Source organism: Rhinolophus hipposideros, assembly GCF_964194185.1.
Source record: "Rhinolophus hipposideros genome assembly, chromosome: 13".
NCBI lineage: Eukaryota > Metazoa > Chordata > Mammalia > Chiroptera > Rhinolophidae > Rhinolophus > Rhinolophus hipposideros.
Genome location: NC_138059.1, coordinates 55,660,484 through 55,686,033, shown reverse-complemented (window position 1 = coordinate 55,686,033; position 25,550 = coordinate 55,660,484). Strand labels below are relative to the sequence as shown.

The 25,550-nt window shown below is 38.2% G+C and overlaps 1 protein-coding gene across 2 annotated transcripts in view; it reads left to right on the top strand.

The window, feature by feature from the left end:
* Window positions 1-6,977: 6,977 nt before the first annotated feature.
* The window catches only part of NSMAF (neutral sphingomyelinase activation associated factor), a 63,415-nt gene continuing 44,842 nt past the window's right edge, over window positions 6,978-25,550 (top strand). Inside the window, exons 1-2 of one of the 2 annotated variants that reach the window (XM_081070651.1) lie at window positions 6,978-8,764; window positions 23,257-23,346. In XM_081070651.1, coding sequence (XP_080926777.1) covers window positions 8,706-8,764; window positions 23,257-23,346 — 149 coding nt within the window. In that variant the 5' untranslated portion in view covers window positions 6,978-8,705. Of the gene's footprint in view, window positions 8,765-8,824; window positions 9,197-23,256; window positions 23,347-25,550 lie in introns of those variants that run through there. The other variant, XM_081070652.1, reaches the window with a different exon arrangement.

The window sequence follows — 25,550 nt, the reverse complement described above, 5'->3', positions numbered from 1 at the left end:
CATGAATATTCTTATGTATAGCTCTTTCTGCAGCTGAATATTTCCTTAGGAATAAATTCCTAGACATGACTTCGGTGGCTTTGCCCTCTATTTAAATTGCCATCCAGAAGAGCTGGCTCCCATGTGAGCATGTCTTCCCAGCTCTGCATTCAATAACATCATGTAGTTACCTTGACACTGGTCACAGGAGAATTTATCCCAAAGAAATCAGCAAACACTCCAAATCTGCCTGTTTCCTCCCAGCTTGCTAGTTGCTAACCCTTTACCGGCACACACTGGGAAAATGTACCAAATTTTACTTCTTTCAGTAGTGTTTAAGAATGCCTTCACACATGAGCACTAGACGCTACCATTCACAGCACTGATTATTTGCTAATTTGACATCTGAAAATGGCATCTCATTTTGTTTTAATTTTTATTAATTTATTAATGAAGTTGACAGTTCTGTTCTAAACGATCTAATGCATATTTTAAAATCATTGTTTTATTTATCATTTTCTGCTTATCTTCTAATCTATACTAATCTCTGATGGGCGTGTGCCTGCTAAATGGTACCTGGATTTATAAAGTACAAGGGAGAAGATCCTAAATGAGGAATGACGCTAGTAATTACGGTCGTCTTTACTCATGTAGGGAAGATAAACTGTGCAGATGACAGATAACAGGTGCCCGCCCTTTGACAACTATATTTTATCTAAGGAGGGAAAAATTCATGCAAACAGGCATAGCCAGTTCCTGAGCACACTGTGATTTTGCAAATGGATATAAAAATCAGAATTCCAGAAACATTATTAACTATTAACTATTTTTAAAATCTAGTTGTCATGCAGGGTGTCATGCAGGGTGTCATGCGGGGTCTCTGGTCCTGCTCCCCACATAAGAACGCAGGGCATGGTGAGGCCAAAAAGGAACACCCACAGAGCCATAGATGGGGGAGTCATACCACTATATTCTCGCTGGTGGCTGGGTTGGAGACACAGGAAGCAGGAACCACACTATCCACAACCTGCCGTCCTCTTCTCTCTGCCAACCAACATCACTTGGTAGCTGCAATCCACTGTGCTAAATGCAATCCCCTTTGCTAGCTCAGCCACTATCATCTTGCTAGTCCCCATTTTTGCTGCTAGTGTAGCCACAGCAGTTATATTTAGTGGCCAATGGCTCACTGGTTACAGCTGACGGCCAACTAGCCACAGCTGATGGCCATCCAATCACAGTTGATGGTCATTTACTACCCGAGTGAGCACCTTTCCACGTGAGGCCGAAAGCCTGGAAACTGCACTCCTGGCTCTGTCCCCACACTAGTTTAGAAGAATTGCCTGAAAACATGTGAGGCCTTATTCCTCCTCTAATCTCAACACTAACTCAAAAACCTGTATAAGCATGAAAGGAAAAAGAAGAGGTACACACTTATGTTGCCAACCTGAGAAAACTCAAGTGGTTACATGTGGTGTCTACTGTGAGTGGCTCTACCTGTCATCTCATTACTGTCCCATGACCTACTCATTCTCACACACCTAGTTTTCACTTGTTTTTCCTCCCTTTCTTCACTTGGCCCATGTGTTTAGGAGAAATCTGAGTCCTGCTTTCTATTTTAGAGGTGTTCCTGGTCTAAATCCCATAGAACATTTCATTTCCCTCAACAAAGTCTTTGATTCAGGGCAGTTGTGTGACCTAAGAGGTCCCATCAAAGTGAATCTCTTTGTTCTTGCTAGGCATGCTGGGATAGATGTGGTCTCTCACCCTGAAGGAGAAAACACAGCTGGTTTGCTACCAGCAACTGTCAGCCCTGGGGGGGAGGGGAACCGTACTTACGATGCAGCTAGTGATGTTGAAGACCTAACAGAGATGGAGGGAAACTGTCTTTGATGAAATTGTTGAGCCACTGGCTCAGGGAACCCTGAAGGCCATCATACCTCTGACTTCCAGGTACCTAAGTGGAACATTCTCTTGGTTATGTAAGCAAAAAAGGGAAAAGAGCCACTAACTGTTCCTACCGAACTTTCAAAGCTGTTGATGTAAGTTCTGAGCTCTATCAGGCTAGTCACACAATAGTCAAATTAAAAAATTTAAATCAGATCATGTCACCCACCTGCTCTTAATCCTCCAGTGGCTTCCGTCACACATGGTTAACACTAACACTAATAGTACTAATGATCAGTAGTCCAGCGCCCTCCCTGGCTCCACGTGCTCTAGCCCTTGGCGCCCCAGTACCCCCTCCCCTAGGGTGCTTTGGCTACTACAGCTCTTGACTCAGTGCTGTTGCACTTACTATTTCTTTGTCTGGCATGCCTTCTCCCAAGATCTTTACAATCAAGTCTCCAAATCATTCATTTACCAGCACAAATATTAATCATGATAGGGAGGCTTCAATGACTCCCTTATCTAAAGCAGTACTTACTCCTTTGCTCCATTTTTCTTCATGGTACTTATCCCTGCCTGGATTTATATTATTTGCTTTTTAAATCTCTCAGTCTCACCAGAAGTTAGTTCCATAAGGGCAAGGGCTTTATTTTATTCATAACTGTGTATCTGACACCTAGAACATTTCCTGACATGGAATAAACAGTCAATAAATATTCATTGAAGAAAAAATAAAGAAGGTAATAATCTCAAAAAGTGATCTTCCTTAAGAAGAATTATCAATGTAGAGCTTTTAGCTATTTTTTATTTTCGTAATGGGATGCACATTGCTGGTTTGGTGACCCAACAACCACTTCCTACCCCTTTGCTTGGCTGCTTTCCACTCTCCTGTCTGCAAGATTTAGATACTTGTCTTCTAAACGTGCATTGCTGCTATGGGTTTGCCTGTGTTAACAGTTCTGGCTGATGAGATGTAAGTGGGAGTCTGGAATGTGCTTCTGGGAGTGCTTTTGGTTGCCTGGTAAAAGAGACAAACAAAGCTGACTCTATCTTTCCTTCTTATTTCCGCTCAGAAGCCAGGTATGATCAGGGTGATAAAGCAATGATCTTCTGACCACTGGCCAAAAGCCTAAGAGAAATGTCATATCATACTACTGAGCTGTTCAAAAAATGCCAATTATGAGAAAATGAACTCATCTGAAAATGAACTCAACTGAAAATGAACTCAACTGAGTTTTCTATTACTTACAGTGCAACAAATCATAACAGACAGTGGTGACAAAAGGAAGTGCAATATTCAACGCATATTTATTTGTGCAAATGCAAGACATTGTGGTGAATGGTAATGGGATATTAAGTCCAACAAGTCACTGTTCCTGTTCCCAAGGAGTTTCCAATGTAAATGGGGAGACAGATGCTAATATAAGGTACAATGGGATCACTGTTAAAAATCACCATGACTGTGAACTTTGTGAAGTCACTACTCAGTGCCCCAATGGTGTCTGATATATATTGGTGTGAAATGAACACATACTGAGCAAATGAATGTGGGATGAATTCTACCAGGAAAGACTTCGAAGTTTTTAGTGGCCACTTAAAATATAGGTAGGACTTCAACAGGGAGAAATGATGGGAGAAAGGTAAAAAGGCATTTTAGGCAAAGAGAAGAGGAAGCTTAAAGGGCACAATGGAAGGAAGTTATAACATATATGAGGAGAATGGTCCTTGACCATTTTCTCTAGGTAAAAAAAGCATGCATCTACTTCTAACTTAAGAAGGGATGATAATTAAATGTTTATGTCTTCATAAGATAAAAAAATAACCTCAGCAGACTTTCTTCAGAAATATATGGTAGTGAAAAATATTTATTTTACAAACAGGATAAAGCCAATGTTCTTGTTTACTCTGGTGATTGATAACTTGCAAATGGGAGGTACATCTGTAACCAAATGCAGTTTTTAAAAACTGAGTGCACTTAACATGATACTCTCAAGATCCATCCATGTTGTGGCAAATGGCAACAGTTCATCATTTTTTATGGCTAAGTAGTATTCCATTGTATATATGTACCACATAAAATCAGACAGAAAAGGACAAGAACCATATTATTTCACTCATATGTGGGACATAAAAGAGAAAGCAACAAATGAACCAAACCAACCAAATAAATAAAGACAACAGCATGGTGGTTATGAGAAGAGAAGGGGATGAAAGAGGACGAAGAGAGTAAATGGGGTCAAATATATGCAGATGGAAAGAGACTAGACTTTGGGTGGTGAGCACACAATACAATATACAGAAGATGTATTATAGAATTGTATACCTGAAACATATACAATGTTATTAACCAATGTTACCCCAATAAATTTAATTTTTAAAAAACCTGAGTACAAAGCTTTTGAACTTTTTAGAGCTTAGTCTGTGAAGTAAAAATAAAAACATTAATGAGAACTCAAAGATGTGTTTTGTAATTACAAAATAGCTCTGAACGAAAATTGTTTCTAGAGAACAAGCTCTCTGAGTTTTATGATGATGAGAATTGGGGGATGAGGGAGTGAGGGGATGAGGTCTGTCACAGAGCTTATCTTATCTCCTGGAATGAGCAATCACCTTCATTTAAAGTAAGTAATAGTACCTAAAACTATAGTTGTTAGCAACTAAAGATAAAGGTAAGATTAGCTTAAATAAGACTTTATTCACTCTTAGTGAAGTCCAGTGTTCTTTCCAGAACTTTCTATTTCCTGAGGGACATACATTTCAAAGTAATCTCTCACTCAGCTTCCACTGAAATCTTTTACTTTGCTGTATGTCCTGAGATTTTTCTTCCTGTTTTCCTTAGTAGGTATTCACATGGTAAAACCCTGGAAATGTGCTACTCAGTTTAATTCACACACAACTAAATGGAAGATTTGACCCCTCTTTGTCCCCTAATCATACTGGTTAGGGGACAACCTAATCATACTGGTTGCAATGAGTTATATAACAAGGGCAGTGAATCAACATTAAGAAGTTAGGCAGGAGAAAAACCAACCAAGGAGATTGAGAAAGGGGAAGAAGCAAGGTAAGAGAAAAGCAAGAAAACCATGGGACCTTGGAAGCAATTGGGGGCAGGGGGTGTTCTCCAACAAGAAGCTATGTTGAATGTTTTTTTCAACTATGCTGAATTCTGCTGAGAGTTCAGGAAATTTGAAGCTAGAAAAGTGACCCATGAGTATTGGTGATTTGACAAGAGTCATTACAGTGGATTGGTGGACACAGAAGTCCAGTTGGAATGAATTGAAGAGAACTCAAGGGGAGAAAATGGACACAGCACATGTAGGCAGATGTTTCAAGACATTTTGCTAAAAATGGGGAGCTGCAGGAAGATGTGGGATAAAAGGAATGTTTTTTGAAAACTATATTTTATGGGAATGATTCAATGGTAAGAGAGAAATAAACAAAGCAAGAGAGAAAGAGAGAAGAGAGAAAGGATCGTTACAAAGGCTAAGTTGTTGAAAAGGAAGAAGTTGGCCTTTGATAGGAACAAATACCATTATTTTGCCACAGATAATGTGCACTTTTTTGCCCAAATTTGTGAGGGAAAAATAAGGATGTGCATTATATGTGGGAAGTACTAATTCTGTATCTATATGTTTTTAATTCTTTTATTTATGCTTATGAGTCAAAAATGTAACTCTAGAAATCAATAATGATATCCATATGCAAAATAATACCCTGGAATATGATAAATCGGTCTTGTTGAACTTATGATGGACTTGCAACAACAAAGAGTTCTTGGCCTTCTATGTGTAAATATAATAAATTTGTTACCCATACATAAAATTTCTTGTACCTTATATCTATTTTCTGTTTTGTGATTATTTGTTACATAAAATTTCTTGTACCATAATGTAAAAAAATAAATGCTAAAATCCCTCTATAATACAAAAAACAAGTACCTAAACATAAACAAATAAAAATTTGAATTTAAAAATTAAAATGAAATGCTTTCCCTGAAAGCTTGGGCCAAAAACGTGGGTGCGCATTATACATGGGAGTGCATTATACATGGCAAAATATGGTATACCTCAAAATAGCAGGAATGAAGACAAGGGAAAAAATGCCTATAGGCTGGATGATTTGGTGGTGGGAGGATAAGGAAGTTCCCACTTCGGATGTCTCTTAATTCTCCACAAACACAAACTCTGTGACAGCAGAAACATCTATCTTCTGAGCTATTGCTCAAGAAAATCCTTTTGAGTGAGTTTCTTCCCCTCCTCTGTCAAAGATAAAGCTGGGAAGTGAAAAATTACAAAGGGTTAATCACAGCAAATACTGTATCTGTATCTACCACTTGGCAATTATCTTTCCACAGGGCTGAAAGACTGAAGCCCCATCCTGCCTGATGATTACATTTCAAAGGAATGACTTTCAAGTCCTTGAGAAAGACACTCCGGAGTGGTAGGAGGTACATATACACCTCAGAGGTACAGAGAAAGAATTCAGAACCGGTAAGCCCTTTTTAGTAAATTCTGTAAGAAACAGCAGTCAGGGGCTTCAGTTGGGTGTTGGCTAGAACAAACAGTGCATTCTTTTGGCAGCTTTGAGCTTTCTCAGGCAGGGACTTTAAGGTGGGAGGAAGGGGTGTGTGTGGCTAAGGTCATCCAAGGGATGAGGTCTGGAGCTGTGAGAAACTATGTGTTTGTTTAAGTCTTTTAATGTGGAGGGAAGGTGGTGGTCAACATCATTTGTGCTGAGAGTCTGCAGTTTTTATGGGCCAAGGTTGAAGCCTAGTTGAGAAGAGGGCTCAAGGGGTCTGGCTAGAGTTTGGTCAAGGAGGGAATCTTTATCACTCTCCACCTACCAGGATCACGTCATCCTTTAATGTTAAATTAAACGAAGAAAACTTGCATGCTGTTTTCCCACCTTAGTCCAGGTAAAGTGATTTCTCTTCTGAACTCATAGCATCTATTATGGTACTTCTCATATAGAAAGTTATCCACTAGACTTATCGAGGTGATCACTTCATAAGTTATATAAATGTCTAATCACTATATAGTATACCTGAAACTAATATAATGCTGTACGTCAACTGTAATTGAAAAACTGAGAAACAATGTTTTAAAGTTACCGTGTCATATCTCTTAGCAAATTTTATTATCTTATTTCATCATATACCTGCTCATGTATTTGTCTCGGTTACCCGACTAGATCAGTCTCCTGTAGAGACACTGGGCTAATGTCTCTGACACCTTTTTACAATTATAGGTTCTGTGCGGCACTTGGTCACATGGAAAAGACACAATCAAAGTCACAAGGTAACCCATGCACCTTCATTCATTCCAAAAAATTGTAATGGGTTCCCACTATATGCATGACATTTTTCCAATGCTGTTGGGGACCAAGCTCAATAAGACCCAGCCCCAGCTTTTATTCTTGGCTCCCTCATCTTCCCATCATAGTCCTACCATATACTAGAAATGCACATTCACCTTGAAGCTTTTAAAAATCTAACCCTGCAGAACACGGCCTATAAGACAACATTAGATATGTATCAGCTATTACACAATTTAGAAGTTTGTTATTAAAGAATTCCTCAAAGGTCAACAATCACAGGCTCACTATCAGGATATCTCAAGGAGTCCATAGTGAGATACCACTTACACCTACTACGACAGCTATAATCAAAAAATCAGGTAACAACCAGTGTTGGTAAGGATGTGAAGAAACTGGAACGTTTCAACACTGCTGGTGGAAATGTAAAATGGTGCAGCCACTTTGGAAAACAGTTTGGAAGTTTCTCAAATGTTTAGACGTACAGTTACTGTATGACCCAGCAATTCTACCCCGAGGTACGCCATCAATAGAAATGGAGGCATATGTCAATAGAAACCTGGTACATGAATGTTCATAGCAGCATTATTCATAGTAGCCAAGTGGTTTAAACACCCGAAATGTCCATCAGTGGAATACTCTATAGCAATAAAAAGGAATGAAGTACTGCTACATGAATCTAGAACACATTATGCTGGATGATAGCAGCCAGATATAAAAGGCTACATATTGTATGATTGCATTGATATGAAATGTCCAGAACAGGCAAATTCATAGACAGAAAGCTGATGAGTGTCTTGCTAGGGTTGGTGTTGGGATGTGTGTGATCACTGAACGGTACTAGTTGGGAGATGATAACTAAAGTGTATGGGTTTCTTTATGACGTGATAAAAATGTTCCAAAATTTTAGTGATAGTTGTATATATCTGTTAATATACTAAAAACCATTGAATGGTACACTTTAAATGGGTGAATTGCTTGGTGTGTGAGGTATATCTCAATAAAGTTGTTAGGAAAAAAAAAGTCATGCGACCAATTCTTTCAACTACCAAGAGACTGAGGGCCCCCAACGTTATTTCGAGTCCCTGTGGTGAACAAAGTGGTATAGTTTATGGGCGAGCATCCGTTTTCACGTGTAAAATATTAAACATGGAGCAGTGCAGTGGCTGGTGCAGTGGCGCACATTTAGTGTGACAGGAGAGATCCTAGGCCGACCGCGGAGTCCTTCGCGAGCACCTGGGACGCCGAGGGACGCCGAGGGTCAGCGCGCCCCTCCTCCGGGCCTGAGTCACCGCGCCGCCGGAGTCCCCACGCGAAGATGCTGCGGTGAGCGCGGCTCGGACGCCGCGGGCCCCGGGGCGCTGCGTCGGGCTCTTGGCCGCCGAGCGGCGCCGCACGGGAAGCCGGCAGGCGGGCAGCCGCGATCTCCTCGCGGCCGGGACTCCAGGCCGGCTCCTCCGGACCTCGTCAGCGGGCGGCAGCGGGGCCTGAGCCGCTCGTGCCCCGCCCGCCCGCGCCGCCGTCCTTCCATGGCGTTTATCCGGAAGAAGCAGCAGGAGCAGCTGCGGCAGCTCTATTCCAAGGAGAGGTGAGCGCCCGGCCTCGGGACGGCCGGCGGCGGCGGCGGCGGGGAGAGCGGGAGCGGGGCTCGGAGGCCGGGCCTGGTCGGGCCGGAGTGGGTTGCCGGCCGGAGGGCTGAGGGACGGACCCTGCGTGGAGCCCGACGCCGAGGCCGGGCCGCGAGCACGGTCGGCGCCCGGGCCCGAGGCTCTGGGGAGAGGCCGGAGGCCTGGTCGGGGCAGGAGACAGCGGGAGCCGGAGCCGCAGCCTGGACCCCACACTGTGGCGGCGCCGAGCGCGCTCGGCCAGCCTCTCAGGTCCCGGCGGCCGCGGCCGGCTCACCCGGAAGAGGCCGTGCGGGTCGCGGGCAGAGTCCTGTCGCCCGCGCCGGGTCACCGAGCGCAGGGACGCCCCCGGCGCGCGAGCCTGGCGTTCGCAGGGTGAGGGTAGCAGGTGGCGGGTAAGCGTGCTCGGCGGACCCCCTCCCAGCCTCACCCGCACCCCCGGGTACGCGCGTCGGGTGGGAGCACTCGGTTTCGCGCCACCGGCTTGTCCCAGCCAGGCCGCGACATGTGCGCCTCACATCACCGCGCCCTTTGCCTGCCAACTTCCTCACACGTAAAGCAGATGCCCCACTTGGCCGAGACGAGGGCCACAACAATGGCCTTTCTCTGAGAAAAGCCAAGGTCCGACCCCCCGAAACGTGTTCTGCCCAGCGGTGGGCCTTGTCGTAAGGCTCTGCGCCCCGCAGCGCAGTGAGGCGCCGCGCTCATCACCCGCGTCCTGGTGGGGACGTAGGGTCCGGGGAGGGGACGCCAGCCCGTGTCAGGGCAGTGCCCTGTCAGAGGTTCTAATCCTTAGCCTCCAAGGGACGTCTGCTAAGCACGCTCGCTTCTGCTCGAAGTCTACTCCCCACTGCATTTCTGGTGACCGAAACAACTGTGCCAGAAGGAACTGGAAATGACTTGTTTTTACAAATACTGTTCTGGGTGTGGGAGCCGGTCACGTCGGAGGGCTGCTACCCTGTCACGTTGTGTGAGCAGTGGATACCAACCAAAGCAGACTGCACATGGAAATGCAAGTGTGGACTTTAAGGTTTGCACTTTTAGGTGTGACCTTGTAGCATCCACACCGTTTTGTAGGTGTTGTCTCTACCCGTTTAGTCCAAACGTTCATGTCCCTTTCTAATCTCTAATGTTGGCCTGGCCAGGATATCCATAGTCTGAAATTTCGTTTCCCTGCTGTAGTGGAGATAAGATGTACCAAAAAAACTATCTTGGATATGGCTTCCAAGAACGTTTTAGGCAATGTGATTAGGTTTCATCCACAAAAAGATTAGTTTATTAAATAATAACTGGACCGTAAATAAGGTAACTCACACTTGCAGAGGCTCATCTAACTTCATTTATAATTCTCGTTTCATGTATAATTCTCCTTCCATTTGTTCTGTACCAAAAACATTAAATTACATCGTAAGAACTTTGACATACTTGAATTGCCATCATGGTCTGTGATCTAAGAGTCATTTGTAACAATTCCATTGCCTCGTTGATATACAGGAAAACCGGTTTTCTTTAGATCTGCCACTTATTTTGATGGCAGTAATTTGTGCTGAATTTGGTTAGCTTATACAGCTCTGCGATGTCACACAAGTCTGCAGTTACATTTTTACGTGTAATCTGCTTTGTCGGTATCCATTGATCAGATGATGTGACAGGCTAGCAGCATTCCCAGATAACTGTAGCTCTCACAACCAAAACATTTATCCACCAGTCAGGAGGCAGCAACTGTTCCTGAGCATCAGTAATCTGAAAAAAATGGTGCCACGTATTTTATATTTATTTGAATCTACTTGCTGACTTCCCAAATTCTTTGAAGCTGTCTGCCCCATGGCTTTGCAATTTTGGGCTGATGGGCAGACTCAAACTACGATGGTGTCCACAGAATATAAATTTGAACAATAGGAATCTGTCTCATAATCAAATGTGGGTTAGAATCAAGCAGTCTCTTTATAAAGCTTATAATTCATTCTGAAAGACAAGAATATTTCAAACCAACTTTAGAGCCCTAAATTTACCATTTTTACACAGATTTTTCCTGGCTCAGTCTCTTTGTGGCAATAAACACCAGTTAGCAAAATGATTAATAATATAGGTCACTGGCTCGCACATACCTAAGAGAACTGTTACTTTATTTGGGACTGTTTCAGAGGTTACTCACGAAAGGCCTCACCTCTTCAGAGCTGTGAGTTCATTGGTCCCTCTCAGGCTGCTTCAGAAGGGCCAATTTCTAGTGCTACCAAATAATGGCCCCAGAAAAGGAGTTACATGAGGTTAGCATTTATTTCTCTTAGTGTTAAGTTGATGCTACTGCGTTCAGAGTAAGTGATATTTCTCCAAGTGTCAAAGCAGAGAGACTGATTGGGAGATTTTTGGATTGGTGCTTAGATCAAGGTGGTGGCAGAAGAAATGGAGAAAAGTGGTTGGATTTTAGATGTTTTTTAGATTTTTTTTTGGAGGTCTTGGTATGGTGGCTTGCTTGTAGGAGGTAATAGAGAAAGAATTCCAGCTAGAGTCGTCCGATATAATACAGGAAGCCCAGTTAAATTTGAATTTCAGATGAACAGTGAATAAGCTTTTAGTGTAAGTATGTCCCATGCAATATTTGGTACATACTTATGCTGAAAATTTTTGTACTGATCAGAAATTCAAATTTAACTAGGCATCCTCTATTTTTATTTGCTAAACATGACAGTTATACTCTCAGCTTTCTGGTTTGAACATCTGTACAGCAGTGCCATTTATTGTTGATGTTTATAAAGAAATGCTTTGGTAATTTTCAGAGATTAGAAAACAGAGATACTTGAGCATTCAAATTACACTAATATCCTGGTTAGAATTTAAATGGCAGGAACCATATTAATTTTACTACTTTTTTAAAAATGTCCTATGCAGGTGTTAATGAAAATAAGTGGAAAAAATTTTTAAAAGACAATTCACCTATCTTCGTTTGGAATTGTTGGAAATGGCAGATGCGTATAGTTGGAAATAGCAGATAAGGATAGTCTACAAACTGCTGCTATTTATTATATTTCTATTTTAAGATTTAAGAATAGGATAATTGTTAAGTGATTTTGTTTTTCACACCTAGGAGTGGGGTGGTAGCTATTTTTTTCTTGGGTGATGTAGAAATTTAGATAGTTGAGGCTTGTACCTACTGGAGGAGAGACATTTTTTTCTCTAAAGAGAAACTATCATTCCAGGATAAAACCTTAGTGATCCTGTCATTTTGTAAGTTATATAAATGTCTAATCACTATGTTGTACCCCTGAAACTAATATATGTTGTATGTCAACTGTAATTGAAAAATAAATTAATGATCATGAGTTTTATATTGGGTACACATATTACATTAATAGCTTTACAGTCATTTCTTAGACTTAGCATTGCTTCAAACATTCCATGTGTATAATTCCCTTGGTTAGGCTGATATTAAATTTCTTGGCTAATATTAAATATATTTTACTTAATATGTTTATTTTATCAATTGGTTCTGTATTCATTATACTAATACTTGTTAGAGGGCAAAGTGATTTGTTATACTCCTGTTTCATCTTTCATTTCCAAGTCTGATCATCCTAGTTTTTTAATATCTCTATGGGATATGCCAAATGCTGAAAAATGGAGATAAACTGCAGAATCAGCACTTACATAATCAGGAATGCTGATGGGTTGAAAAAAATTGCATTAGCTTGTTAATTGTGTTTACACCTTCTATTTCCTTAATGAATTTTTTTCTGGTTGACTTATCAATTACTGAGAGATACTTTATGATGCAAACTTTGCCTTGTATTTCTATTTGTTTTTGCTATATATATTTTCAGGGTATGTTACTAAGTCAGTATAAATTTAGAATTGATATCTTCTTAGCAAGTTGAATCTTTCATCAATATATAATGACCTCTTTTAGTAATGTTTTTTTCTATTTTGTCTGATATTTATATAACTATATCAGTTTCTTTTGATTATTTGCATTATATAGAATTTTTCATTCTTTTACTTTCAACTTTTCTGTGTTCTTAGGTTTTAGGCATATGTTTCTAAATAGCTTATGGTTGGACTTCTGAACAATCCAATCAGATAATTTTTGTCTTGACAGATTAGTTTAGTCCATTTACCATTATTATAGATATACTTGGATTCATTTTTACTTTTTCATTTTGTTCTTTATCTTTTTTTTTCCTTTGTTTGAATTTATACTTCTTTGCTCCCTTTAATTTTTCCTGAAGAGTATGGAAGTCACATATTCTGCTTCTGTTTTTCTAGTGTTTACCCTTGAAATTTATACATTTATATTTAACTTGAGGTCTGAAGCTAATCATTCTCTTTACCCTCCTCCCTAATAATATAAGTACCTTGGAATAGTCAATTCTTGTCCCATCCTAAATTATAGTTTTTTATTTTCCAGAATTTTCTATGTATTTTTTTAAACCTACAAGTTAGACATTACAGTAGTCCCCCCTTATCCATGGGGGATACATTGCAAGACTCCCACTGAATGCCTAAAACCGCAGATACCGTGTTTCCCCAAAAATAAGACCTAGCCGGACAATCAGCTCTAATACTTCTTTTGGAGGAAAAATTAATGTAAAACCCGGTATTGTATTACATTATATATTATATATTACATATTATATATTACATATTATATATTATTATATATATAATATATTATACATTATAATATATTATATTATATTATATTTATATTATAATACCGGGTCTTACATTAATTTTTCCTCCAAAAGAAGCATTAGAGCTGACTGTCCGGCTAGGTCTTATTTTCGGGGAAACAGGGTAGTATTGAACTCTATATATACGTTGTTTTTTCCTATACATACATACACTTTCCAGCTTCTCATTGGCATAGTGAATTGCCAGCATTACTATTCTTGTACTTTGGGGCCATTATTAAGTAAAATAAGGGTGCCTCGAACACAAGCACTGCAATACCAAAACAGTTGATGTGATGACCAAGACGGCTACTGAGTACTAAAGGGGGGGGGAGGGCGCCTCTACAGCCTGTAGATTTTGGACCAAGGGATGATTTTTTATGTCTTGAGTGGGATGGAATGGGAAGGCAAGAGATTTCATCACGCTACTCAGAACAGTGCCACAATTTAAAACTCATGAATTGTTTATTTCTGGAGTTTTCCATTTAATATTTTTGGAGCACAGTTTACCACGGGTAACTAAAACTGCGGAAAGCGAAATCACCAGGAAGTGGAACTATGTACAATTGTCTAGTTAATGCTTGTATAGTTTTACATTCATATTTAGTTCAATATTCCTTCTTGCATATCATATCTTCCCTTTGGAATTATTTTCTTTCCTGAAGAATATCCTTTAGAAGCTCCCCTGATGAGAGTCTGATGGTAGTAAACTATGTTTTTGTCTGTCTAAACATGTCCTTATGTTGTCCTTGTTTTGAAAATCAGTTTTGTTAGATGTGTGATTCTCCCAACATTTTGAAGATTGTTCAAAGGAAGGCAAATGGCCAGGGAATGTGATTTACTGGAGCAGCATTCCATAGGGGGAAACTCAACAGAGAAAAGGTTAGTAATAGGTGTGCCATGCCTCCCTACGGCAGCACTTAGCTACCTGGCAGGGTCAGGCTTTAGACTCCAGGAGAGACCTGAATCCCAAGTGACCAGTTGAACTACACTTTCAAAGAACGTTGGCTCATCCTGTCCAGCTCAGCATTTGTGGCTGCGGGTTGGTCTTGCCCCTTCCCCGTCTAAGCCTTGTACTTGAGTCTATATGATGTAGCAGGATTTGTTATCTGTATTCATGGTTAGGGAACCATCAGCACTCTCTGTGGCATGATTAAGGCACTGGGGTCCTAGCCTTGTGGTTGACCAGGACTGTTTCCTTTAACAAAAGACCATAGCAGGTTTCCATATAGCTTTGTAGGAGGCTATCTTCTATTATGGGAGACCAGTCTGCAGTAACCACATATCATTGTCTAATTGTTCTTTATAAGTAATCTGTCTTTTCTCTGGCTGCTTTTAGATTTCGTCTTTGTAGTGTTTTGCTATTGTCTGTGTAGAGATTTCTTTCTGTTTACCTATCCTGATTGGGGTTTCTGAAGCTGAAACAGTTTTGGAAAATTTAGAGCAAAGCCTTTAGCTCTTGAAATATTGCTTTTCCCCATTGTTTTGTGTCTCTGAATGACTCTTTAATATTTATCTTTAGTTTTCGTTCTGTGTTGTGGTTTTTTAAAATCTATCTTATAATTTACAAATTTTCTCTCCAGTTGCCTAATTTGCTGTCTATCCCACAGTTTAGTTTTAGCCTCAATTATTATATGTTTAAATTTCTAGTTCTATTTTTGGGTCATTTATAACTGCCTGGTCATTTTTTATAAAAGTCTGTTCCTTTATGGTACTCTTGATGTACTTACTACATATCTTTAAACTTATCCATTGGAATGTTCAGATACAGAAAATAAACTATCTGTAACCTTTCCATGTTTGATTGAGTAGATTGTTGCTGACCTTCATTCAGTAATTTTACTTCCTCATTTTTTTAATGATTTTTGATTATAGTCTCTTGTGTTTCTTGGACGTTTATCCTTGGGAATTCTTTGAGTATAAGAATATTTAAAGTATATTTTTATTAAAGTATATTTTTCCAGAAAATATTTGCATTTATTTCTGCCTAGGTTAGGAGAGAGGCCACATTGGTTTGGCTTGAGTTTTATTGGGCTAAACAGGTAGTGTGAATTCTAGCGGCAAATGTGTGTGAAGGCTGGCTTATGGTTTCAAATTCTCAAGGTAGACTTATTTTGTCCGCAGCCCAGAGCCAAGGTCCTTCCATCTTCCTTTGGGGAAGTTGGGATGGCTGGTTTTTATTTTCACTCTCAAAGGGTGTTACCTTTAGGGATCCTAGTAGCTTCTTCTACTACACCCTTCCCCCCACTCCCACCCCACGACTTTCGCCTCAAGGCACAGGGCCCTAATCAACTCAGGCTTTCTACTATTCAGAGAGTTGGGCAAAGCCCCCAGGCTAAGACTGCTACAATTCCATCTAAGTTCTTTGTTTCTCTGTTCCAGGATTTTCCCTTACTTTTTTTATCACCTCAGCCAAGCATTAAAAAAAAAAATTTTTTTTAGTATTTTATCCAGCAATTTTAGAGGATTTGTACTGAGATTGTTTTTCTGAACATCTAATCTTGCCAAAATGACTGAAAAGGAATTCCTGCTGATTCTTTAAGCCCAGGTTTATTTAATACATCTGTAAACCTACTGGTTTAAGAAGGGACTTTTGAGGTAATCTAGTCTATATCTCTCTTCCCTCAATTTTATAGTTGAGGCTAAGTAAGTAAAATGACTAAAAGTCCAACAGCCAAGTCATAGCTGAATTAAGGCTAAAACAAATGTTTTCCTGATCCATGCCTATCCCCTTTTCCACCAAAACATGCTGCTTCTGTTTTGAATACTAGGCCAATGCTTATGGTATGTCTGAAATTTAGAATGCTTCAGTAATGATCGAGTACTGGTTTATGTAGATATTAGAACCTTATAACTCTAAGTGTGATCAGTGGGCTGGCAGCATCAGCATTGCCTGAGAGAACTTGTTAGAAAAGGCAGAATTTCAGGCTCCACCCCAGATCTACCACCAGAATCTGCATTTTAACAGGATCCCCTGATGATTGTACACACTTTATAGTTTGAGAAGCACTGTTCTAGATAACAGTAATTAAACATCCTGATTTCTTTGTTTGTTTGTTTTGGTTCCTTCAAACTATACTTCGGTCTTTATCTTGATAGTACCTTGAAAGTATCCACCCCCGGGTTATGACCCTTGATGAGGAAATTAACACTTTGAGAACATAGGTGATATTTTTGCCATTCATTCTCATAAACAGTTGAGGCTTAAAAACAGAAACACTGGCTTTATGGATAATGTCAGTGAAAGGGATTTTTCTATCTGAACCATCTTGGGCAGGAAGTAACTGCATGTCACATAAGTCAAAGGTGAATGTAATTTCCTAGAGTCTGGCCCAGTGATAGAGCTTTAAACTTACCCCCAAGGGAAGTGATCAAAAGGCCAGATGAAACAGGGAAATTGGTTACATTGAAGGACGAAGGCAGGCAAGAGATGAAATGCTACTCTAGGGGATGAGGGGCCAGTAATTTACATGAAAAAACAATTGGTTTGGGGACTAGAAATAACATTTAATCACTCAGATGTCTCTATGCAAATGTGTAGAACATGGATAATAAAATGACTGGAATTTTATTACAAAAGAGGATTAATGTGTGTTTTAGGTGTCACTGAATCTTGTTAGGATGGGACTCAAGACTGGAATCTAGTGCTGAAAGCTATAGACCTATTCAAAAGGAGAGACCTGTTAGGAGGTGAGGTAGTGGGTTCTGAATGTCAAGAAGATATACATCGGCAGAGGAATCCATGAATAAGAGGAGGAAAAAACTGGAGAATTTACTGGAAAGAGGAACAGAGATAACATAATTGCATTCATTTGTTAGAGGCCACCTAAGTGAGTGGGAAAAATGGCAGATGTATACCTATGTAGATTGGAAACAAGAAGTGGCAATAGAAAAAATAACAGGGACCTCACTTATGAGATATCTACAGTTCCTTGACTTCCCTTTTGAAGTTTTAATTTATCTTAAGGCAGAGGATTTGAGACTTCACAAGATTCTGAATATTAAAGAGAAATGAACCAAGTAGCAAGGATCGAAACCTTCAGAAAAAGCAGTTATATCAAGTTATTTTTTGTTGAAGCCCAGGGGGATTAAGAAAGATTATGTCAAACATTAAATCCAGCTTTTTCAGATATTGAAAGTTTCAAGGAGAAAAAAAAGTAGTTCTGGCAGTTCTGGAAAGGATATTGACCCAGGAAGTTTGTGAAACTGTCAAAAATATAATTCAGAATATCCAACCAAATGGTCTTTGGTGAAGAGTTAGAGAAAATCAGACATGCAATTAAACATAGAATAGTTGTGCAGGTAATGTTCCTCTGAACTTATAATTTTTAATAAAACATATAAAACAAGAAGGGCAAAACCAAGGACAGGTTAAGAGGATGTCACAGACCTGCGCAATTAGCATAAAAAAATTAAAGCCTCAAATAAGAATTTTAAAAAATGTTATAGATTAAAAAAAATTTTTTTAAGTCTCCTGAAGTTGTATTAATATTTAAAACTAGGCTACTGCCTAGGGCCCAGCCTGGGAGTTAGTGTAAAGTTGATTTATGACAGAGAACGTGGCTTTTATTTTGTACTCTGTTAATGAGACTGTTAGACTGAAAGTGACAGATAAGTTTTCATTAAATGGGTGAAGGTGCAAAGGTCACTCCTGTGCTTGTGCCTCCTGCCATAAACTGCTGGGAGAGTTTGAGTTTGGAACCACAGAATCATTTCGGAAATCATGATCTAGGCACTTGGAACTGTGCAGAAAGAACATGTGTGTATACGTATATTTAATGCTAGTTCCAGATCAGACAAATTATTTATAAACCACTAGAACCGGAAGTTGTTATCAGTCTCCAGCTCAAATTCACTATGAAGTCATGTCATGCTTATCTAATCTCTTTTGACAGAGTTCTGACTTGTAGGTCAGGAAAATGCAGTAGATTTAGTTCATCTGAACTTTGGCAAAGAATGAGATTTGGTTTTGTTATAATCGTATGTTGAGAAAGGAGAAATTAATGTCAGTGTAGTAAGATAGAATAATATTTGTTTGAATGACTATTCAGAGGTTGCTGTCACATGTGTGACTGGGGAACATTTCAAATGGTGGGTCACAAGACTGTGTTTTTACCCTTTTCTGTCCCACATTTTTCTTAATTTCCTCCTTGTTTTAGAGGCCATTTTAAGAAGCTTACAAAAAATGCCCAATTTAGTTAAACCGACTTTCTAGGTGGTGGGGGCACTACAGTTTAGCTTAATCCAAGGATGGTGTTGGGGTATTCAGAGTAGAGATGGCAAATACACGGCACTTGTGCCCTTTCCTACACTGGGGCGCACATCGCTAAGGCGTCACCGCACTTTCTCCCATTGAGTACATATCACCAACTCCTCAACACCGTGAAGCCTGTTTTACATCTCCAATCTAGAGAAATGATTGACTAGCAAAATCTTCTGGGTCCATTATAAATACTGCCCATCAGCAGAGTGTTGAATAAGGTTGAGTGGCCATGGAATGCAGGCTTACTCTGAGGGCTGTGTGGAGTGACCTTATTTTATGTTGTTGGTTAAGAGTTGAACAGTATGCATTAAAATTTAGGCAACATGAGGATGATACAGCATCTTTTTAGGGAAGTTAAGTTGCTAAATGAGTCAATTTATCTAAAGAGAGTGCCACTACACCTGTGTAAAGATGGAATAAACCAATGAATACTCAGGGGCAGGACTGAGAGTCTCCTAAAGAAATAATTTATAATCTGATATAATACTAATGAGTGAGGTCATAAAATTATAAAAGAGATTAAAAAAATTTTTAAAGCATGGAACCTTTTACACCATAGAAATATAATTTGAAAATCATTGTTTAAAACAGCATGAATCCTTATCCTAATAACTTTTACATACAAAAATTTTAAAACAGGTATAACTGAACATTAAAGTAAACAGAAAAAATAAACTCAGAAAAGTTCCTTAGTCCTTTTATTTGAATAATATGATTTGGTTTTATCCCTTCACCATGTGCTTTACATGTCTTACAAAATATGCATATTGATAAATTAAGGAGGATATAATTCATTTACCAAAATAATGATTTCAGATGTATTATATAATAGTTTATGTTATTTTTGTGTGTGTGGTAAAAAACATAAAACATGAGATTTACCATCTTAAGCATTTTTAAATGTATAGTACAGTGGTGTTGAGTGTGTTTATATTGTTGTACACAGATCTCTAGAACTTTTTCATCTGTACACTGAACAACAACTTCCCTTTTTCCCTTACCCACAGCCCCTGGCAACCACCGTTCTATTTTTTCTTAGTAAGAGTGTAACTACTTTAGATACTTCATATAAGTGGAATCCTGTAGTATTTGTCTTTGAGACTGGCTTATATCACCTAGCATGATACCCTCAAGATTCATGCACGTTGTAGCATATGACAGCATTTCCTTCTTTTTAGGTTTGAATGATATGTATATACCACATTTTCTTTATCCACTTATCTGTCGATAGACATTTTGAGTGCTTCCACATCTGGGCTATTGTGAATATGATGCAATGAACATGGATATGCAAATACCTCTTTGAGATCCTGTTTTCATTTCTACTGGGTGTATACCCAGAATTGGGAATGGTGGATCACATGGTAGTTCTATTTTTAATTTTTTGAGGAACTTCTATACTGTTTTCCTAGCAGCTGTACCAATTTACAATCCCAGTAGTGTGCAAGGGTTCCAATTTCTCCACATCCTTGCCGACATTTGTTATTTTCTGTAGTTTTTTTTTTTTTTTAATAGTGTGTGAAATGACATCTCATTGTGGTTTTTATTTGCATTTTACTGATGATTAGTGATGTTGAGTATTTTTTCATACACTTTTGGCCATTTGTGTAGCTTCTTTGGTGAAGTGTCTACTCAAATTCTTTGTCTATTTTTTAATTGGGTTAATTATTGTTTTGTTGAGTTGTAGTAGTTCTGTATATGTTCTGGGTTTTAACTTCTTATCAAATATATGGTTTGCATATCTTTTCTCCAGTTCTGTAGGTTGCCTTCTCACTCTTTTGTTTGTTTTTGTTTTGTTTTGTTTTTGTTTGTTTGCTACACCAAAGTTTTTTAGTTTGATATAGTTGAATTTGTCATTTTTTGCTTTTGATGTCATATTCAAGATGTCATTGCAAAATCCAATGTTATGAAGCTTTACCCCCTATGTTTTATTCTAGGAGTTTTATAGTTTCAGGTCTTATATTTAGGTCTGTAGTCCATTTGAGTTAATTTTGGTGTCTGATATAAAGGAGTAGGGATGCAACTTCATTCTCTTGCACGTGGATATCCAGTTTTCCCAACACCATTTGTTGAAGAGACTATCCTTTCCCCGTTGTGTGGTCTTGGAATCCTTGTTGAAGGTCATTTGAGCATATATGTGAGGGTTTACTTCTGAGCTCTCTATTCTGTTTCATTGGCGTGTATGTCTGTCTTTATGCCAATACTGTACTTGTTTTAAAACTGTGACTTTTTAGTTACATGTTTTGAAATCAGAAACTGTGAGGCTTCCAGCCTTGTTTTTCTTTCTTGATTGTTTTGGCTACTAGGTTCCATATGAATTTTAGGATTTTTTTCTTTTTCTGCAATAAATGCATTGAATCTGTAGATTTCTTTGGGTAGTATAAACATTTTAAAAATATTAAGGATAGGATTATATTGTAATAATTAAATGGAAGAGCTGGTTGTCTGTGAAGGCTACTTGGGCTTCATAGCAATAATATTATGCCATTGTCTTACTGAAGTATACTCATTTTACTCTCTCTTTAAGAGGAGAAGTGGGGAGATCAAGAGGGAGAAGGAAAGGTTGCATAGCTCCAGCCCAAGCAAAGTATTTGGAGTTATTAAGATACAAATTAAAAATAAGGGTCAAGCTAATTAGTAAGTGTCTCTCTGATTTATATACTTTCCTGAAAATTATCTGATGTGTGAAAGGACTGTTCTTAGCAATCCTAACTCTTGTGATTGTACTGAAATTCAGAATAAGTATTAATAGTGAGCATTTTACATTGAGCTCTGACAGTTTAGCCTGTGATCAATCCTTGTTCATGGATTTTAAAATGTAAAACAGGACAATAAAAGTTACATGTTAGAATGGTAAAGCTGGTTCTTGCTCTCCTTTTTAATTTATGGGTTATTTTTCTTTTGCTTCAGATTTTTTTTTTAATGATCTTCTTGTTTCATGGATGTAATTTCTTCTTTGTAAGGATACTAATTATAGTCTTTTAACCTTGTCTTGTGTTCTTTTCATTGTCTCTAGTCTTTCAGGTGGTATTCTGCTTGTTTTGGTCTAGTTCTCTCATGTTAGAGGCTGGTGATCTTGGGTTGTCTATTCATATTTAAGTGTGAAGTGTGCAATTTGTGTCACTGTGGGCAGGCCATTTCTGTTGGGCTTCTCTATGGGATATTGGAGAGACCTGGTTCTTTCAAATACTAGTATCCATGGGTTTTTTCTTTAGGGCTATTTAGTTTTTTCCAAAAATAATCCACCAGACTGCTGCTGGGAGTGGTACATTCTTCCTGCTTTGTTCTTAATCACCCTCTTTTCATTCCAAAGCCCTGCTTTCCCCTGTGCATGATGTCTATTTTAGAGCCTCTTGTTCAGCTTTGGCATAGAAAAACCGTGTGCCAGAGTGAGGTATGGCTAATCATCAGGGGAGGAGTCCAGGCCACTGACCTGGTTCAGGCTTTCAACCATCCCCTCCAGCTCCATCCTGCCGTCTTAGACCCTAATACCGCAATTTCAGACTTTTGGCAAGTCCTTGAGTTGGTTTTCTCTTCATTGGTACCTTCTCTGGAGGCAGCTGCTATTCTGGTTTCAAATCACTGTGGTTTAAATCCCATCTGCTCTCTATTTCTTACAAATTACTTGATATCGCTCATGTGCTTTTATGTCTCTCCAATTTTCTTTGGTGTGTGGGTTTTACCATTTAAAAAATATTTTTGTTCACATATTAGTGGTGTTTCCAAAGGGAGCAGAAATAAACACATATATTTAATCTGCCATATTTAATCCAAATATCTTCCTCCAACACACCAGAACTTCAAGAACCATTTAAGTCCCACCCTTTTCATGAAAGCTTTTCCCCGAAAGTCTAAATGCCTTTGTTACCTGGTCCTTGCCACAAAATAAACAAAACACTGTTTGCAGTTCCTTGCCATATATGTATTTGTTTCTGTGGCCATACAACTAAATTAATATTTTTCTTATTTCCTTATTTTGTTTTTAAAAGTATAAAAGCATCTAAAACTCTAAAAAGAACTATATTTCAATCCCAGTCAGTTCAATTTACTTATTTATTAAATACCCATTGTGTACAAAGCATTAGATTGATTATTACAGAGCATATTGTGGGAGTAGAAAGATAAACTCAGCTAAATTTAAGACTTGTCACTGGAAGGGTTGTGTGTGGTGGGGAATGCAGTGTGTCAGTCAATAAACAAAGGATCAAAACTCCGTAGGTGGGAAAGCTCCATGCTTATTCAGTCAAGAATAAGTTTTATTTCATGCAATTTGGGGTTTCTGAAAAGAAATCTGCCTGGTAACCACATTATTTATTTTATTTTTGGCATAGCCAACTGGTCTGTCTGTTGTCTCCTCCCCATTGGATAAAGAGGAGTGCCTGGCATATAATATACACTTCATAAGTATTTGTTGATTTAATTAGTGGAAAAGCACTTTGGGAACAGATACTTTAAATATTCTGTTTTCTTGTACTAAAAAAAATAAACATGAGGTTTTGCTGTTTTTGTTTTTTTCCATATTTAGATTTTCCTTGCTCCTGCTTAACTTGGAAGAATACTACTTTGAACAGCATACAGCTCATCATATTCAGCGTAAGGGCGTTCAGAATGAAAGGTAAGGAAGATTTGTGGATCTTTGTGGACCAGCAAACCTTCTTTTGTCTGATATTTTAAAAATTAAATGTATAGTCATATAGGTTTTCCCCCCTCCTTTTGTATCGGGTAAGTAATGAGAAGTAGGGGATTTATAAGTTACTGTCACAGCTTCAGATATTTTCCAAAGCTAAGAAGCAGCATGTACTACTAATTCCTCTAAGATAATGGGTATCTTAAATCAGCTGGCTAGGTCTCTCATTCATTCCATCACTGTTTTCTTACATCCCTTTGATACTTGCACTTTCAGTTATTTGGGTTATGATGTTATAAAGTAATGATCGTAAAACACCAGATTGGTATAACCATCAGTACTTCAAGATGAGTAATTCAGTTGGAACTGAAGCAAAGTCAGTTTTCTCTATATTTTAGTAACTACTTATTACTATAAAAAACATTCTTTGGTTATACCTTTTGAAAGCTATATACAAAAGTATATAATGAAGTTTTTGTTAAAAAGGCCAACTTGGAATTAACTACAATGAAAATTGTTCCAGCAAAAATGTTTCTGCTAATGATTTCCTTTGGGGACATTACTAAACAAGCATAGGCCACAATTAGAACATGCTTTGGTGTTAGATAAACACTTTAATTTTTAGTAGTCTTCAGGATTTATCCCGAGAGGATCAAAACCGTGTAGTATTTGTTTAAATACAAGCCAAAATAAAAGTAATTTAGCTTTTTGTTTGGTAGCTTAGGATGTATATGTTTCGTTATCGTTTAATCAAATTAGACAATTCTTATTCCTTGAAAGTAGCACCTTGCTTTCTTACCTCTAGACTTTTGCTCATATTCTTTTCTCTAATTCCTTACCATTGTTCCTCCCAACATTCCTGTGTCCTATATCATAATGTCTTGATTAAAATGAAATACATTTATTTGGTATTAAAACACAAATATAAACTAACAAACTGAAACCTGTTTTTGTAATTTTGAAGTTATCATTAGGGTGAAATGGTACAACCCCATGGAAGTGAATTTGGTAATATCTAGCATGGTTGCACATGCATTAACCTATTGATTTAGCAATGCTATTTCTACGAAACAATTTCACATATACACTGGAAAATATATAAATGGACATATGTTCAAGGTTATTTATTATAGGTCTACCTGTAATAGCAAAATACTGGAAACAGTACAATAGGGGACCAAGTGAATGGAATGTTCATATAATGGAGTACTATGCAGCTCTAACAAAGGAGTGAGGAGTCCCATGTATTGTTGAGGGGTGATCTTCAGCATATTTTAAATGAAAAAGCAAGAGGCACAATACTATGCATTGTATACTATGTTTCATATAAAAAAAGGGGGAGTGAGATTTTTGGTTATATGTTTTTAATTAAAAATTTTTTAAATTATATATTTCAAAAAGCGTAAACTAAAAGCTAATGGAAATGGTTATCTACACAGAAGAGGGAAGGATCAAGGTGATAATATAGATATGACAACTAGACTTCTCCAAATATATCATATTTTATAACTCATATTTTATAACTATTTCATGGTTTTGGAACCATGGAATACTTTTAATATATTTTAATGTATAATTAAATTTCAAGAGAAATAGTGAAGCCTAAAAATCAAAAAGAAAATGAAACAAATGAACTCAACTATATATAAATTTGGAGGGTTAACCACAGAATAATTATTTCAATCAACTTCACATAATTTGTGTCTCTGGTAAAATTATCCTAAGTTGAAAATGAATTACAAAAAGTTGTATACTGTTTTAGTAAAAATATTATTGTTAATAATTTTGGTATTATTATTTTGAAACTTTTATGCACATAGATTTATATAGTTAAATAAAGCAAATAAGTATATGTTAATGTCAAGAGCAAGATTTTCAGTACAAAAGAGATATGAATCCACATAATATTAAAGGAGTTAAATGAAAAGCCTTGTAGTCTTACATTTGAATTGGAAATACTATTTGGATTCATATACGTTTTTTAAAGAAGTGTTTTCTAGCTCTACATTCTGAAAAGGCCTAGAAACAATTCTGTAGCAATGAGCATGGAGATTATGGTCTCTGAATACCACTTCCCACTAAAAGGAATGAGGGCTCTTTGGAGAAGTGGCTGTCTGTCTGAGGTAGGAAAGGTGCGAGATCAGTCTGGAAGTGAGGAAGGTATCAAAAATGACTATACATTGAATGAAAAG